We start from the raw sequence: 15,493 nt of genomic DNA, 5'->3' as shown, positions 1-15,493 counted from the left end.
AATGTGTTGTGGATGCAGGCCAACGTATTACCTACCACAAAGTATTATGTGTTGTGGATGCAGGCCAACGTATTACCTACCACAAAGTATTGTTCACGTACTGATACAGAGATATGCATATACTGTATGGGCACAAGCGATGCAGACAGACAGAAGGGTAAAAGGGGACTTTGACAATGGATACAATGGATATTGCATCGTTCCCCCAACATGCATGGCCTCAAGAGTAGGACTGCACCAAATAGTTTAACTTCAATGGAAGTCAAATGGGGCTCAGATCGGGCTGAAACCATGCCCAAATACGGAGATCAATACAGCACAAATAAATGATGTCCGTCACACCACCTTATATGGTTGCCAAATGCCAATCCATTATGCCTCGCGTGACATCATGGAGACCCTTAGATCTCCATATATGGATCTCATCTCTGCGTGCAAGCGCCTTGTCATGACTACGTGATTCAGAAAAAGTACTTACGTGCTCTGTATTCTGCGCAATTGGCACGTGCGCAGTTCTGCATGTCTTGCATGTCTGACCTTCAATAGAAGTAACCATGTTCGCCCGGAGCAGTGCGTTGGTGTTTGTCCCACAATGTGGGCAGGTTAGGAACATGGCCACCCTGAAGGACATCACCAGTCGTTTGAAGTCCATCAAGAGCATCCACAAAATCAGCAAGTCCATGAAGATGGTGGCAGCTGCCAAATATGCCCACGCTGCCAGACAGCTGAAGCCTGCCCGCGTGTATGGAAACAGTGCCCTGGCCCTGTATGAAAAGGGTGAGATCAAAGTACCAGAGGACAAGGCCAGCCAGCACCTGATCATTGGCGTGTCATCTGACCGTGGCCTCTGTGGTGCTATCCACTCTGGTGTCGCCATGGCCATGAAGAGTCAGATAGCCACTCTGACCGGTGCTGGCAAGGAGGTGAAGGTGGTCACCGTGGGGGATAAGCTAAGGGGTCTGCTGCACAGGACTCATGGACAGCACATTATATTAAACTGCAAGGAAGTGGGTCACAAGCTGCCAACTTTCAATGATGCTTCTATCATTGCTACAGAGCTGCTTAACTCGGGGTATGAGTTTGACCAGGGGTCTATCATCTATAACAGATTCAGGTCTCTTATCTCATACAATACAGACAGCAAGCCTCTGTTTTCCGTCGATACAGTTGCTAATTCGGAGGCCCTGAGCATCTATGCTGACATCACTACCGACACACTGAGGAACTACCAGGAGTTTGCCCTGGTCAACCTCATCTACTACAGCATGAAGGAATCTACCACCAGTGAGCAGAGCGCCAGGATGACCGCTATGGACAGTGCCAGCAAGAATGCCTCTGAGATGATTGACAAGCTGACCCTCACATTCAACCGTACCAGACAGGCTGTCATTACCAACATCTAGTCAAAGTACTTCATATGTGTAAAGTATACAGAGAAATCAACCTCTTAAAGAGAACTGTTCATAGTTATATTATATTATATTATATTATATTATATTATATTATATTATATTATATTATATTATATTATATTATATTATATTATATTATATTATATTATATTATATTATAAACAGATATATATTATATATCTGTTTTGTCCCTCGATAGATTCGACATTATTGTTAAAGAAAATTCTTAAGACAGCCTGGCTATATACAGAGCCACACAAAATTCAGAGCCATAAAAAAGCAGTTTGAAAGATTAGAGAGAGAGAGAGACAGACAGACAGACAGACAGACAGATCGACCGACCCTCTCATAGACGGCTAGCCTCCTAACGAGCCATGCCGTGCAAATGCCATACACCTTTGTCGGTTCCTGATGGCTACAACCGAATGTTTTACACTTAATGCCACCAGCCTGGAAGTGCTCCACTGAAAGCACCTTTCTAGTTCCATTTAAATCCTTGTTAATGTCTTGTTTTGTCAAATCTTTTCATAGTTTCTAAGCACTCAGCCGTCCATGTGCCTTAACAGCAATTCCTGCTATGCTAATGGCTTCTGACAGAAAGAAAACGTGAGTTTTGAGGGGACTGAAATTAGAATTCAAACTAATGCACTAGCGATAGCACTCAAATTATTCCTCAATCACTCGCAATGTACGAATTTGTCGGCCCTTCCATCTTTCATCTTAGGGCGTCTTACTGTTATATAAACATTGTACCAGTCATGGGAAAACGCTAACAGTCAAAATATCAAACACACATCAAGGCCATGCTTAAAGACCTGTAATTGTCCATTTGGACCCCTGATGGTCCAGGTTGAGAACCAGTATTCTAAAATCCATACTGCATTTCATGACTTATGGTGGGTGAATACAGTAGTTGTCAATGTATATCTGGTGAGACAAGACACATGCACAATTATTTGGATATGATTGCTATTGTTGTAAATGTTAAGCCCTGCCTCTGCCCATGGGTGTTGTGTGAAAGATTACATAATCCCATAAATTGGCACAGGGGGTGGCATAGCACTGTGTATAAGACTTAGCAACTGGACACACCATTTGGGAAAGGCGTTAGGCAGGAGGACAGTCATGAGGGCTTCTCTAGACATACACCCGCTTTCATACCTGTGCTTGACCTTGATATTGTTCTCCTCATTCTCTCCTTTGTCTTCCTCACCTTCCTCTTGTGAGTTACAGGCACAGTTTAATCGTGACAGAATCTACAAAGCTGGTGACTTTGTTCTGGGTGGCTTGTTTAGGATCCACTACTACTCCACGACACTCCCTGGCGTGTCTTTCACCTCCAAGCCACATGAGCCTTCTTGCTATGGGTGAGTTAGTATCACAAATACAATTGCAAGCAAGAGAACAAGGAAACTCTTTTGGTAGGTAGTTTTTTGACCAAATTGAATTAACACAAAAGTATTGTGTTTCTTAGTTTTAGCATCACAGGTTTCAGATGGGCCCAGACCATGGCATTTGCCATTAATGAGATCAACAGAAATAGCAGCCTACTACCCAACGTGACTCTGGGATATAGTCTCTATGATAGCTGTCTCACGCTTGGAGTTGCATACCGTGCAGCACTGTCAGTGCTTAGTGGGACAGAGGAGCAGTTTCAGTTGGATGAGCACTGTGTTGGTTCCCCTCCAACGCTCGGAATTGTGGGCTCTGTTACATCAACAAATACTATTGCCATTGCTAGAATATTAGGTTTGTACACAATGCCCCTGGTAAGTTTCCTACTCGAACTTCCTTTCAACATAACACATTTTTGCTGTTATGTTGCTAAATTTGTATGATAATTTCTATTTATTTATGTACAAATCTAGAATTCTTTACAGCTTGAAAGACATAGAGTAGATGTAAGTATGTTTACTTTAGGCAGTGCATGTGAGGCATATTTTGAATAGAGCGTGAAGCAGGCTGCATCTGTGTTACAGGTGTCTTTACCCGAGAGTATGAATCCTATAGCCCCAAATTGGGCCTGTTTTGTGCTCACAATGTTATATTTATGTAACACTGTCCTTAACTGATCGATACGACAATGTTATAATACAGAAACATAATACACACAAGGCATGTCCCTGGTCTGAACACATTTCTGTAATTTAAGTGTATCTGTAATCTGCAAATCCCTGAGCATGACACTTAACACCTATGCTCCCTGGGCGCTGCCCCCGTAGCGCCTACTGCTCCTGATACTTGATACCTGTACTACTGGTCCTGGATGCGTTCAATGCAGAGGACACATTTCACTATAGTATGCAATGACAAATACCCCAAAGTGAGGACTAAATTGTTATTATTATTTATTTTATTAGTGCATATTTGCATAATACAATATCCTAATCCTAGTAATTCATTGGGTTGCTGTAAAACTTGCAGTGCGTTTTGTGACCGCTGTCTATGGTGCTTAAGGGTGTATAGGGGAGGTAGTCTATTGAGCCTACAGTAGTGTCCTTCTAAAAAGGCCTTCTAAAGTTCTATGAAAAACTTTAAATATTTATTTAAAAATGACAAAAGAATGATGTTGCTATATACTGTACATAGCAACAACTATTGGGTTCCCGGGGGGGGTGTAGGTTACATGTTGTGTCAAAAACTGCATTGCGCTCCAATTGGTTTCTGAAATAGGATTGTTGTTGGTGTTTGCAGCCAAATACAACGCAGCTTCTTATTTGTTTTCCTCTGCTCAGCTCACATGTTCTGCTTGCAGGGGACATTTGTCAAATCATTTACTATATTACAGAACAGCTGTTTTGTGTCTTTTTCAGGTAAGTTACTATGCCGTCTGCTCCTGTCTGAGTGACCAGACTCAGTTCCCTTCCTTCTTTAGAACAATCCCAAGCGGTGCCTACCAGGTGATGTTCTACAGACAAAACATCTGTTGGTATCAATAGTGAATCTGTGTAGGATATTCACTGATTTACCACTATGTGAATAATCTAGTCTAATCAATACGGGTTGGGTAATTAATGAAAATAAATCAAAACTGATATTTAGAAACGATAGCCAGTGGTGTACAAAAATAGCATAGTGAGCTTGTAGATCTGATATTTTCACAATTAAAAAAAAAATAATACCTTCACAAAATTCACAAAACGTAAACTCAATTATTTATCCATCAGGTGCGAGCTATCCTCAATATTCTGAAGCATTTGGGGTGGAGCTGGGTAGGACTGCTGTGCATTGATAATGACTATGGTCACGATGCTGCCAGAACCTTCCAGTCCGACTTGGCCCAGTCTGGTCTGGGATGTCTGGCGTACTTTGAGGTTCTGCCCTGGGACAATGAACCAGCGGAACTCCAGAGGATTGTCACTGTGTTGAAGAAATCCTCAGCTGGTGTGGTCGTTGCATTTGGATATGGGAGGCATGCGGTTGGTCTCATGGAGGAGGTTGGCATTATGATTATGATGATATGAGGAAGTTATTATTGAAGTGAAGACGTACTTTCAGATATCAAACAGTATTTGCAATGTAATTGCCAGCATTTTATGTTAATCAATTTAAATGCTCCGAGGTTGTGTAGTTTTCTGCTGTTATTTCCTTGCATCTCGGATATACCACGTGCACGCGCACACATACACACGTGTCTGTATTTCACCACAATCATCAGGTAGTAAAGCAGAATGTGACAGGGCTGCAGTGGATAGCCGGTGTGGCCTGGTCGTCACACACCATCCTCCAGACTCCTCGCTACATGCCATTCCTGAGAGGCTTCCTGGGTATTGTCATACATCGTGGAGAGATTCCAGGTTTCAAGGACTTCTTGTTAAAAATTCATCCTGACAATGACCCTGACAACAGCCATGAAAATACCTTAGTGAGCCTTTTAATTTATTGTTTAAGCTGCAATTTCAAACTGACATGTGTTTTTAAATATTCACAACGTATTTTATATATTAGTCTCTAATGTTTCTTCAGGTGAGGCAGTTTTGGGAGTACACATTTCAGTGTAAATTTGCACCCCTTCCGTCAGAGTGGGTGGATGCTGGTGGACAGGTGTGCACTGGACAAGAGGACCTAGCTACAGCAGAAACTATCAGAACCTTTTTGGATGTGTCTGACCTCAGGCTAGAATATAATGTGTACAAAGCTGTGTATGCTCTGGCCCATGCCCTCCATGACATGATTCAGTGTGTGCCAGGAAGAGGACCTTTCACTGGGCACAGCTGTGCCAGTTTGCAGACAATAAAGCCATGGCAGGTGTGATATTAATTCAGTTTGCCTGTTAATGTTTCAGTTGGGTTCTAATTTGGATTAATAATACATACGTGAATATGAAATTGTTTAAAAAGCATAAACAATACAGTATGAAAGAGGTATTATGAATTTTCTTTTTGTGATAGTATATTAATATTAATTGCCTGGTAGTAAAGGTTCAGTGTTTGGACTGGAGCAGTTACTCATGATGTTACACATATATAGGCCTACCAGTAAGCATTTTGGGAGGATTAATACAGTATGCCCTCGCTATCTAGCACTACTACAGGCCTGGCTCCAGAACAGAACAGGGCCCCAGGCTTCCTCTGGGCCTGGTATCCTCTCTAATATCTCGTTGAATCATGGGGTCTTTTTTTGTCGCCTCCCCTGAGACCAGTTTCACACGGGAGACCCTACTAGCAGCACTAGGCTAGAGTGCTAGGCAACACAGCTCCCAGGTTCATTGGGGCACATACACCTCTCCTGCTGTCTGATATTTATGTTTGATAATATTAACATTTCATGAAAAATATTTACTTTACTACATCTTTACTACATTTACACTGGCTTCCCTTTTTTTATGTTTAAAATCTTTCAAATCGTTATATTTTTTGTATTATTGTTTCGCGATACTGTGAGCTTGAATACCTGCATGCTGTTTTTGCTAATTGTCATACAAAGAAGTATAAATGCAATACCTCTGGATACAGAATGTGTATTTGTTTCTTGAGCTTATAATCTTGCTCATTACCATTTCTAGCTTGTGCATTACCTGGAAAAGATCAACTTCACCACATCATTTGGTGATCAAGTATTATTTGATGAGAATGGTGATGCTTTACCAATCTATGATGTCATGAACTGGGCGTGGCTCCCTGATGGCAGCACGAAGGTTCACAATGTAGGTGTGTACAAGAGGACGGCCTCCGCAGGTGAAGAACTCCTAATGGATGACGACCAAATCTTCTGGAGCCGTGAATCCACAAAGGTCACTTGACTTTCTAAAATTGCTAATGTCGAGCTCATGATATCAATGTCATTTAGATTAAAAACCATCATAGTTATTTTCCTCTGTAGCCACCTCGGTCCGTGTGCAGTGAGAGCTGTAGACCTGGAACACGTGTGGCCGCTAGGAAAGGTGAACCTGTTTGCTGCTTTGACTGCATTGCTTGCTCTGAGGGAGAGATCAGCAATGAAACTGGTAGGTTTTATTATGCAGTTACTGTATGTACAATACAGTAAGTTATCTTTAGGATACTAAAAGGTACTTGTTTGTCCCTTAAATCTTTCCCTCCTTTTTTAGACTCTACAGAGTGCAACACTTGTCCAGAAAACTTCTGGTCCAGCCCACAGCGTGACCACTGTGTTCCTAAGAACATAGAGTTCCTTTCCTACGATGAGCCCCTGGGTATCTCCTTGACAACCATCTCATTGCTAGGCGCTCTTTTCTGTGCCATTGTTCTGGGCATCTTCATCCACCATCGAAGCACACCCATGGTGCGCGCCAACAACTCAGAGCTCAGCTTCCAACTTTTGCTGTCACTCAAACTATGTTTCTTGTGCTCACTTCTGTTCATTGGCCGTCCCAGACTCTGGACTTGTCAGCTGAGGCATGCAGCATTCGGGATCAGCTTTGTGCTGTGTGTCTCGTGTATCCTGGTTAAGACTATGGTGGTGTTGGCTGTGTTCAAGGCCTCCAAGCCTGGGGGTGCAAGCATTCTGAGGTGGTTTGGTGCTGTGCAGCAGAGAGGAACAGTTCTGTTTCTTACTTTCATCCAGGCAGCAATCTGCACAGGCTGGCTTGTGTCTGCCTCGCCAACTCCTCATAAAAACACACAATACCAGAGTGACAAGATAGTCTATGAGTGTGTGGTAGGATCAACAGTTGGATTTGCAATATTGTTAGGCTATATTGGGTTACTGGCACTCCTCAGCTTCCTCCTAGCATTCATGGCAAGGAATCTTCCAGACAACTTCAATGAAGCCAAGTTAATAACTTTCAGCATGTTGCTCTTCTGTGCTGTGTGGGTAGCCTTCATCCCAGCATATATTAGCTCTCCAGGCAGATATGCAGATGTAGTGGAGGTTTTTGCTATTTTAGCATCTAGTTTTGGCATTTTGGGGGCACTGTTTGGCCCAAAGTGTTATATAATCCTTTTCAGACCTGAGAGAAACACTAAGAAGTCAATCATGGGTCGAGGTGCCACCAAGATGTAATGGGCTTGGCACATCTAATGGTAATGACAATGCATTTTCTCTGTTTATTTTATAACAATGAGTGCATAATATACTGTAGATAGCTTTGATTACTGATAGCCTTGTTACTAATACAATGTTATACCAGGTTAAACAAAAAGCAGTAATCCAGTCTGAAATAGTATCTATCATAGGAAAGTTGATTACTTCCCCTTAAAGGTAGACCTATATATAACTAAACATTAACCCATCTTCATTCTATGTGGTTCAGGTATATGTAGGATGTCTCTTACATTTTTAAAATGGACAAACATACCGTTTAGATATTATTGTAAATGGTGGTGCATTTATATAGCGCCTTCATCCAAAGCGCTAAATCTGGGGGAGCCCGGGATCGAACTGGGATCGAGCTCTATCAGCCACTCTACCGCTGAGCCACTACATCAATTAGTTAAGCATTTTTGTGTGATATTTTCATTGTCAAAAGGCCTGAAAATAATATGCTTTTATGAAGGTTTCATATCACTACCACCAAAGCATGTTTTCAATTGTTGGTCCACAACTCTAAACTCATCTTCCTCCTACAATTTACAATTTAGGCATTTAGCAGATGCTCTTAATGCTATTAATGGTGAAATAGCCCATTTTTGCTGTAATTTTTGCTGTAATCAGACCATATGTTGTTTCTGTGCTCTCGTCAACATAGAAATGGAGTCTGACAAACCCAGAATAAGTACAGGTTCAGGGTCAATATGAATATTCAAAATACCAGCGAATGTCTCAAATATCTTAATCCAATATCCGAGGGCAAAGGGCGAAGCTGTGAAGAAGATTTGCATCTATTGCATTACATTTGTCACAGTGTGAAGAAATATCTGGGAATATCATTTTGATTTGGAATCGAGTCTATATGTATGACTCGAAAATTAACCTGCTGTTTTAAGTCAGGAGGTTACTTTAATTGCATTTCCCTAACTGATGCAAACGGTTTGTTTTAACCAGAAATTAATCATCTATTTGTTGTATTTAAATAAGACTGAGATGTCAAAAGAATTTCTATGTATTTCATTCAGTCATTTTAGTAGTGAAATGTACATTTGTTAACCCAGTGCAAGATAACCAGGTTAGGACCTTTTGTGAAGTGGGCCTTAAGCATTACGTTTTAATAATTTACTTAAATATCTTGAGGTTTAATTGTATCTGTTATTTTCTTATTAAAGTATTAGGTTTAATGATATTGGGCACAAATGAGGTCGTCCACTGCATGCTTCTTTCCATGTTATAAAGTAAAAAATCACACCCGTGTGAACTGAGTGGTGTATGGTCTTACATAGCCTGTCTGACGTAATGAAATCATGTCTGACGTAATGAAATCACACCCGGGTGAACAGGGTGAACATAGCAACCATGCTCATTTTTTCTGCACAGACTAACAAAGCCAGTTGTAGGAGTGGTTTACACCACTCAAAAATCATGTCTGACGTAATGAAATCACACCCGGTGAACAGGGTGAACATAGCAACCATGCTAATTTTTTCTGCACAGACTAACAAAGCCAGTTGTAGCCTGTAGGAGTGGTTTACACCACTCAATAATGAAATCACACCCGGGTGAACAGGGTGAACATAGCAACCATGCTCATTTTTTCTGCACAGACTAACAAAGCCAGTTGTAGGAGTGGTTTACACCACTCAAAAAATAAAAAAAACTGCACAAAGGCTAAGACTGAGAAGAATACTCTTGGAGTAGTTGGCTAAAAGCTGGAGGCTGTTCAGCAATTTGACGATAAGTAGAGTAAATTAATATGCTATCTATTTTTGAACAACTTGCAAGTGTGTGTGTGTGTGTGTGTGTGTGTGTGTATATATATATATATATATATATATATATTTATATATTTATATATATATATTTATTATTATTATATATATATATATTATTATATACACGTAACACACCATGCTGTAATTCTATTCTGGAGTCTACTCTGGACACTGGCTCTTGGCTAATGATTGGCACGGAGCAACAGCCAATGGGAGGGAGATATTGTTGTCTTAGCAACGGCACTGAAGATCCGTGAAGCGAAGAGGAGGAGGAGGAAGTGCAGCATCCTCGCACAGAACGCAGGTCTTTCTCTCGCCTGGACACGGTAAGGAAAAATGAAAACACAACGTTATGGTCGTATTATATTATTACTTTCGTTTGTGAAAATAAACTTGCCATTAATGCAATCGCAATGCATATGGATAATGGATCAGCACTGGTCAACAAACACGCGTTCCTGACGAAGCCATAGTGTATATTAGGCACTATGATCGTCATCGGTAGCCTACTAGATCAGCTGCGGCCTGCTATATTTACCTCTGACGTATATGCGCGAGAATAGCGAACCAATGCATTACGGATACGGGTGATTAGGCTATTGGGTTATTCATCATGTATGATCATGAAATATTTAATATTTCTATAGATTGTCTGCGCTGCTTTTTGCGCAGGGATGTCTTAATTATCACAGACTCACAGTATAGGCTAGTAACTGCATTAAAGGACCATGTTCTTCACCACTTTTCAACATATCTTCATATAGGCTAATTGGTCCTCACTCCTCATGAATGTGCATGATAAAATCTGGTCTGGTCTGTGTCTCATCATAGTAAAAACAAAAAAATAGCCCATAGATTTTTATTTGTGAGAACGATGGCTTCCATTTTCGTATTGCAACTTCAGGAATAGAAAGCCTGCATGCAGTTTCTATTAGCTTAATTTCCCCATCGAGGATGTCACTGGTGGATGGGTTTCTGAACTGCCCACATCCCTCCCATGAGACACAGACCGAGTAGAAAGAAATGCTTATTTATCACAATTATTACTAGTGAGGACCAATTATATGAAGACAGGAAAAGTGGTGAGTGGTCCTTTAAGGACCCATATATATTTGAATTATATAGCCCCATGAATTGCAGATTAAATGATGCCCTATATGCTGGGATATTTGTTTTCAGGCAACTTCAAACATGTCTTCAGCGATGGGGTTATTGCACACAGCGCTCCTGGGCGTTCTGGTGTGTGTGCTGGCCGGCAGGGTGTCAGGTCGAAGCCCCCGCACAGCTGACCAGGTGTCAGAGGCCGACATCCAGCGCCTCCTGCACGGTGTCATGGAACAGCTGGGCATCGCCCGACCCAGGGTGGAGTATCCTGCGCATCAAGCCACCAACATTGTCGGGCCTCAGAGCATACAGGGTAGGAGTCAGGACAACACGTTGTGTTGTTGTTAGACAAGTCTATCCACTATCCACAATTCCACATAGTGCTCACCTTTCGAATAAGTCCTTTGAAATGGGTATAGAAAATGCTAAACCTGTCTGTCAAATGGTCAAAACTATCTGCTGTGTAACAATGTGTCATACTGTATGTTCAGTATAGCCTATGCAAGCTGCTTTGTGAGTGCCTATCTGTTTTCCACCCACAAGGTGGTGCTCACGAGGGACTACAGCACCTGGGACCCTATGGGAACATTCCTAACATAGTGGCTGAGCTCACAGGTGACAATATCCCTAAAGACTTCAGTGAGGACCACGGCTACCCAGACCCTCCTAATCCATGCCCCCTCGGAAAGACAGGTAGAATCAACTGTAATGGTTTAACTCATGTTTATAAAGTGTGTCTATGCATTCATTCTAAGATTTACAGCCCTCTTCAATGTGTGACACAAATGCAGTGATTAAATTATATTAATGGTACTCGCAAATCGCAATACTATATTCCAAATCAAAATAGGATGTTACTATGTTTTAATTTTCTGTTAAGGGTGACTTTAACATGAGTCAACTGTGCACAATGGAAATACGCTCTTTTGTCAGTAAAGATGTCAGAATCAGTCAATCAATCAATCAATCAATCAATCAATCCTTTGTGAATTAGGTGCCCTCCCATTGTTTCCTAAAGCTCCATTAAGCTAACTGTGTATTGTCTTTTACACAGCAGCAGATGGGTGTCTGGAGAATGCCCCCGACACAGCACAGTTCAGCAGAGACTTCCAGAAACACCAGCATCTGTTTGACCCAGAGCACGACTACCCAATTCTGGCCAAGTGGGTAGGTACTGGTGTGGTATACAAAACGCCTGCAGTCTCCGAGGCTACTAGTGGTACAACTCTACAGAATGCAGCGGGGGAGGGGTCACTACTGGACAGCCTATCAGATCAAAATACAATGGATGTAGGCCTGCTACTGCACAGTGCACACGGTCATCTACACACTGTCTTTGTTTCAATGAAATAAATCGGTTCCTCATGACTGTATACTTGACCTATAGTACTCACAGCAACACTCATGACACTCAACACTCAAAATCAATTAAATCTTGTAAACTATACTACATTTTATAAATATAGAATTGTAATAGACAGGCTTTTAGATTTTCTATTTATTTGTTTTCTTTCTGGTCTATAATTGCTAGATAATAATTTACCGTAACAATGACTTTACAATCCCACTGGATGTGAATTGTATTATTACTGTCAAAGCAGGTGACTGACAATTTTTGAATTTTAAATAATGAAACCAAATGCGTTGTTTGGACAAGTGCATCCTCCAATTCAAGCTAAAATGTCTGTTGGTACAGTAGATCCAGCCACAAGAATTCCCCTTTCAAGAATGTATTGATTCTCTGCAGGGAAGGCATTTAAAAGCATTGTTGATTGTAATCTAAGAACAATGGTATTTGCTGCACAACATCATACATTTGTGTCATCTGAACTGTTGTTTTTTTAATATATTTCCTTTCAGAACAAGGAGCTTTTGTACCAGAAATTGAAGGGAGGACCAAAAAGAAGAAAACGGGTATAGTGTTTCCTGGTTGTCTTTTCCTCTCTTCCTTTTGTGGTGCTGTGTCTGAGAAACCACATCACCGCCATCAGGGTTTCCCCCTGAAGGAACTAATATAATGTCCTCTTAAACTCGCCACTTTAGAAGTGAAGTCGTATTCTGATCAAGCTGAGAGCCTGAGAACATAATCCTTTGGTCTTTTTTGCAACACAATGTTCTCACCTCATTTGACTTGACACATGGTCAGAATGAGCCGAGTTGGGATACAAAAGCCACAAAATTATTTTCAATTTTCCAAAAAAATCATGATTTTACATTCTTATTTTTGCCTGCAAATGGCATGCCCACAATTGGGATGCTGGTGTTAAAGTGGTTAAAATGATAGCTAAAATGAATATTTCCTGCATGTGCCAATGCATAATTTATTTCTCTCACGGAATGCAGAGTGCCAATCCTTACCTGATGGGCCAGAGGCTGGAAAACGTGGTTGCAAAGAAGTCAGTTCCCCACTTTTCTGAAGAGGAGGAAGAGGCCTCTTCCGCACCCACCTCTGTCACCAGGATATCTACACACTAAGGCCTACACACCTGCAAGTTCTATTGTCAACATGGTGTTCTTTTTAAAACTGCAACCTGGAACTTTTAACCACTTGCAACTGTACTTGGAGCCCTTTTTCCATGTCACCAAATCTCTTAAAAATAGCTGATCTACAAACTCACAACGCATTGAGCTTGTAGATCTGCTATTTATCTGCTATTAGCTAATGTCCCCCCCAGCATATGGATGCTGCGGTTGAAGTGGTCTTACCCAGGATTTAAACCCTGTTTCCTTTGTGGGAGATGGAGATAGGCTACTAGGCCTACTTGTTAACCAGTCTCACCCACCAGGGTCTACATTTCTCAATGGAAGAGTCCACTAGATGTCCTATAGTAGTAATATTGTATTAACATACTCTGCCATAGATTGGTTACAATAATGTTTATTCATTAAAATAAGTTCTGGATTGCAGCTTTAATATAGGGCCAATCTTAAACTGTATTATCAGTTGAACACTGCTTGGGACACATGTTGAATCGAACATCATTTGTTTAATATATAGTTTAGTTCATGTATCCTTAATGTTCACAGGTTATTGAAATATGCTGACGTGCAGATATTGAGGAAAATGAAATATTTTAAGAGCTCTTTATAAATTACAATGCCATTGCTTATTTGTATAAGTGGGTTGCTTACTTACATATTTCACTGTGGAATGGCATTTGATCGCTTATAACATCTGGTTATCATGTAATTCACTATAATGCTTAGTGTTCTAAGACAGTTGTCCTCTTTATTTTCAGCCTGCCAAATGAGTTCTGGTGTGCAAATTATATTTCATAAGTCAAATAAATGATTTACTTGCATTGACAATGAGTGGTGGTGTTTTTCAGTTATCAATCAGATAAATTGAAGCATGAGGGTTTGAGGGGGCGTGTTCAGAAGTTGAAACAAGAGTTTAGAAAAGCTCTTACAATGACATTCATAAAGCCAGAGAGGAAGGTGGAACACTGCAACTTCTCTAAATATATCAGAAACATAATTCTGGGACTTGCACCCTCCCTGGATCAGATTCTCGTGGCAAGTTGGGATACAAAAAAGGTGAGTTAAATAAATGGAATATTAGCACAAATGATGATGCGTAAAATGCGTAATGACTGCGTAAAATGCTGTCCATCGATCTGTTAAACAGAATTCTGTGTTTTGTTTTCCCAGCTTAAAAGCATGAAGATATTACCGATGTTCAGCGCCGCAGCAGTTTTGGGACTGCTACTCTGCGCTTTGGAAACTACAGCTATCGGGACTTTTCAAGGCGCATTCCCACATCCATACAAATACAATCCAAACCAATCTGAGAGGTCACCACAACAAACGCCGATCACAGGATTAATGTCCCGCGGAATGGGCTCTATCACGACCGCCGAGGAGGTGCTGGAATCCAGCCAAGAGGCGCTGCATGTCACGGAGCGACGCTATCTGAAGCTGGACTGGTGCAAGACGCAGCCGCTCAAGCAGACCATATACGAGGAGGGATGCTTAAGCCGCACCATCATCAACCGCTTCTGCTACGGACAGTGCAACTCCTTCTACATACCGCGGCATATCTATCAAGAGGACAGCGCTTTCCAGTCCTGCTCCACCTGCAAACCTAAAACCTTCACCACTGTCACTTACACCCTCATCTGCCCCGGACAGACGCCGAGTACCAGAAAGAAACGGGTCCAGCGCGTAAAGCAGTGTCGCTGCACAACAATAGATATGGATTAGATGTATATAGTCCTTAGGGAACTGGAGGCACGACACGCAATTACATTTATATCACAAAGAGAGAAAACAAGAGACAACGCGAGCAATTATCGAAAAACTATAGGCTATTTAAAAGCCAAGGGATACTTGGACATTGGACCTATAGCCTGATCAGTTTAGGACTAAGGTCACGGGTGAGCAGTTTGTACATTGAGTTATTTGTGCATAAAGGTTTGGTTTATAATATATCCTCATAGGTAGGCTGACCATGGAAATAAGTGTCAATGCAAGTAGTACAATAATTTGTATGAGGAAACACTTTCAAATGACTGGATGGTTGTACAGTTTCCACTGTGTGGGATATAAGGTGTTTTTATTGTTGTATAGCAACCTGCACTGTCTGTCACTTCAGTTTATGACATTATATAATTGGTTTAATATAAAGTGTAAAATATCTTATGAATAAACTTTTTTTTACCTATTCAATTGTATTCCTCTTGAGTCTTGACAAGTGACTTAACAAATGTAAAA

At 41.1% G+C, this 15,493-nt stretch overlaps 4 protein-coding genes across 6 annotated transcripts; all 4 read left to right on the top strand.

Annotated features, from left to right (window-relative positions):
- Positions 1 to 532: 532 nt before the first annotated feature.
- On the top strand, positions 533 to 1,403 carry LOC306941033 (ATP synthase subunit gamma, mitochondrial-like; the record flags this gene model as incomplete). The annotated part of the gene is made up of 1 exon (XM_079526337.1): positions 533 to 1,403. The coding sequence occupies exon 1, from the start codon at positions 555 to 557 to the stop codon at positions 1,401 to 1,403; it is 849 nt and encodes a 282-aa protein (XP_079382463.1). The 5' UTR covers positions 533 to 554.
- Positions 1,404 to 3,172: 1,769 nt separating this feature from the next.
- On the top strand, positions 3,173 to 7,874 carry LOC306941032 (extracellular calcium-sensing receptor-like; the record flags this gene model as incomplete). Its single annotated transcript, XM_079526336.1, has 7 exons — positions 3,173 to 3,181; positions 4,580 to 4,849; positions 5,071 to 5,179; positions 5,434 to 5,660; positions 6,418 to 6,645; positions 6,735 to 6,858; positions 6,961 to 7,874. 7 exons carry the CDS (start codon positions 3,173 to 3,175, stop codon positions 7,872 to 7,874), a joined length of 1,881 nt encoding a protein of 626 aa, XP_079382462.1.
- A 2,013-nt stretch (positions 7,875 to 9,887) lies between these two features.
- scg5 (secretogranin V) lies at positions 9,888 to 14,082 on the top strand. Of its 2 annotated transcripts, none has more exons than XM_079525815.1 (6): positions 9,888 to 10,002; positions 10,856 to 11,093; positions 11,324 to 11,473; positions 11,838 to 11,947; positions 12,641 to 12,694; positions 13,124 to 14,082. In XM_079525815.1, exons 2-6 carry the CDS (start codon positions 10,868 to 10,870, stop codon positions 13,253 to 13,255), a joined length of 672 nt encoding a protein of 223 aa, XP_079381941.1. In that variant the 5' UTR covers positions 9,888 to 10,002; positions 10,856 to 10,867; the 3' UTR covers positions 13,256 to 14,082. The 2 variants fall into 2 exon arrangements, with proteins under 2 accessions (XP_079381941.1, XP_079381940.1); XM_079525814.1 differs by having other exon boundaries at positions 11,835 to 11,947.
- A 129-nt stretch (positions 14,083 to 14,211) lies between these two features.
- Positions 14,212 to 15,443, top strand: grem1a (gremlin 1a, DAN family BMP antagonist). 2 transcript variants are annotated; one of them, XM_079526045.1, is made up of 2 exons: positions 14,212 to 14,317; positions 14,440 to 15,443. In XM_079526045.1, exon 2 carries the CDS (start codon positions 14,441 to 14,443, stop codon positions 14,981 to 14,983), a length of 543 nt encoding a protein of 180 aa, XP_079382171.1. In that variant the 5' UTR covers positions 14,212 to 14,317; position 14,440; the 3' UTR covers positions 14,984 to 15,443. The 2 variants fall into 2 exon arrangements, with proteins under 2 accessions (XP_079382171.1, XP_079382172.1); XM_079526046.1 differs by having other exon boundaries at positions 14,228 to 14,317; positions 14,432 to 15,443.
- Positions 15,444 to 15,493: the final 50 nt, after the last annotated feature.

This window comes from Electrona antarctica (genome assembly GCF_951216825.1).
Source record: "Electrona antarctica genome assembly, chromosome: 17".
In the NCBI taxonomy this organism is placed as follows: domain Eukaryota; kingdom Metazoa; phylum Chordata; class Actinopteri; order Myctophiformes; family Myctophidae; genus Electrona; species Electrona antarctica.
Note: the sequence above shows the minus strand (reverse complement) of the source record. Positions and strands in the feature narration are given on the sequence as shown.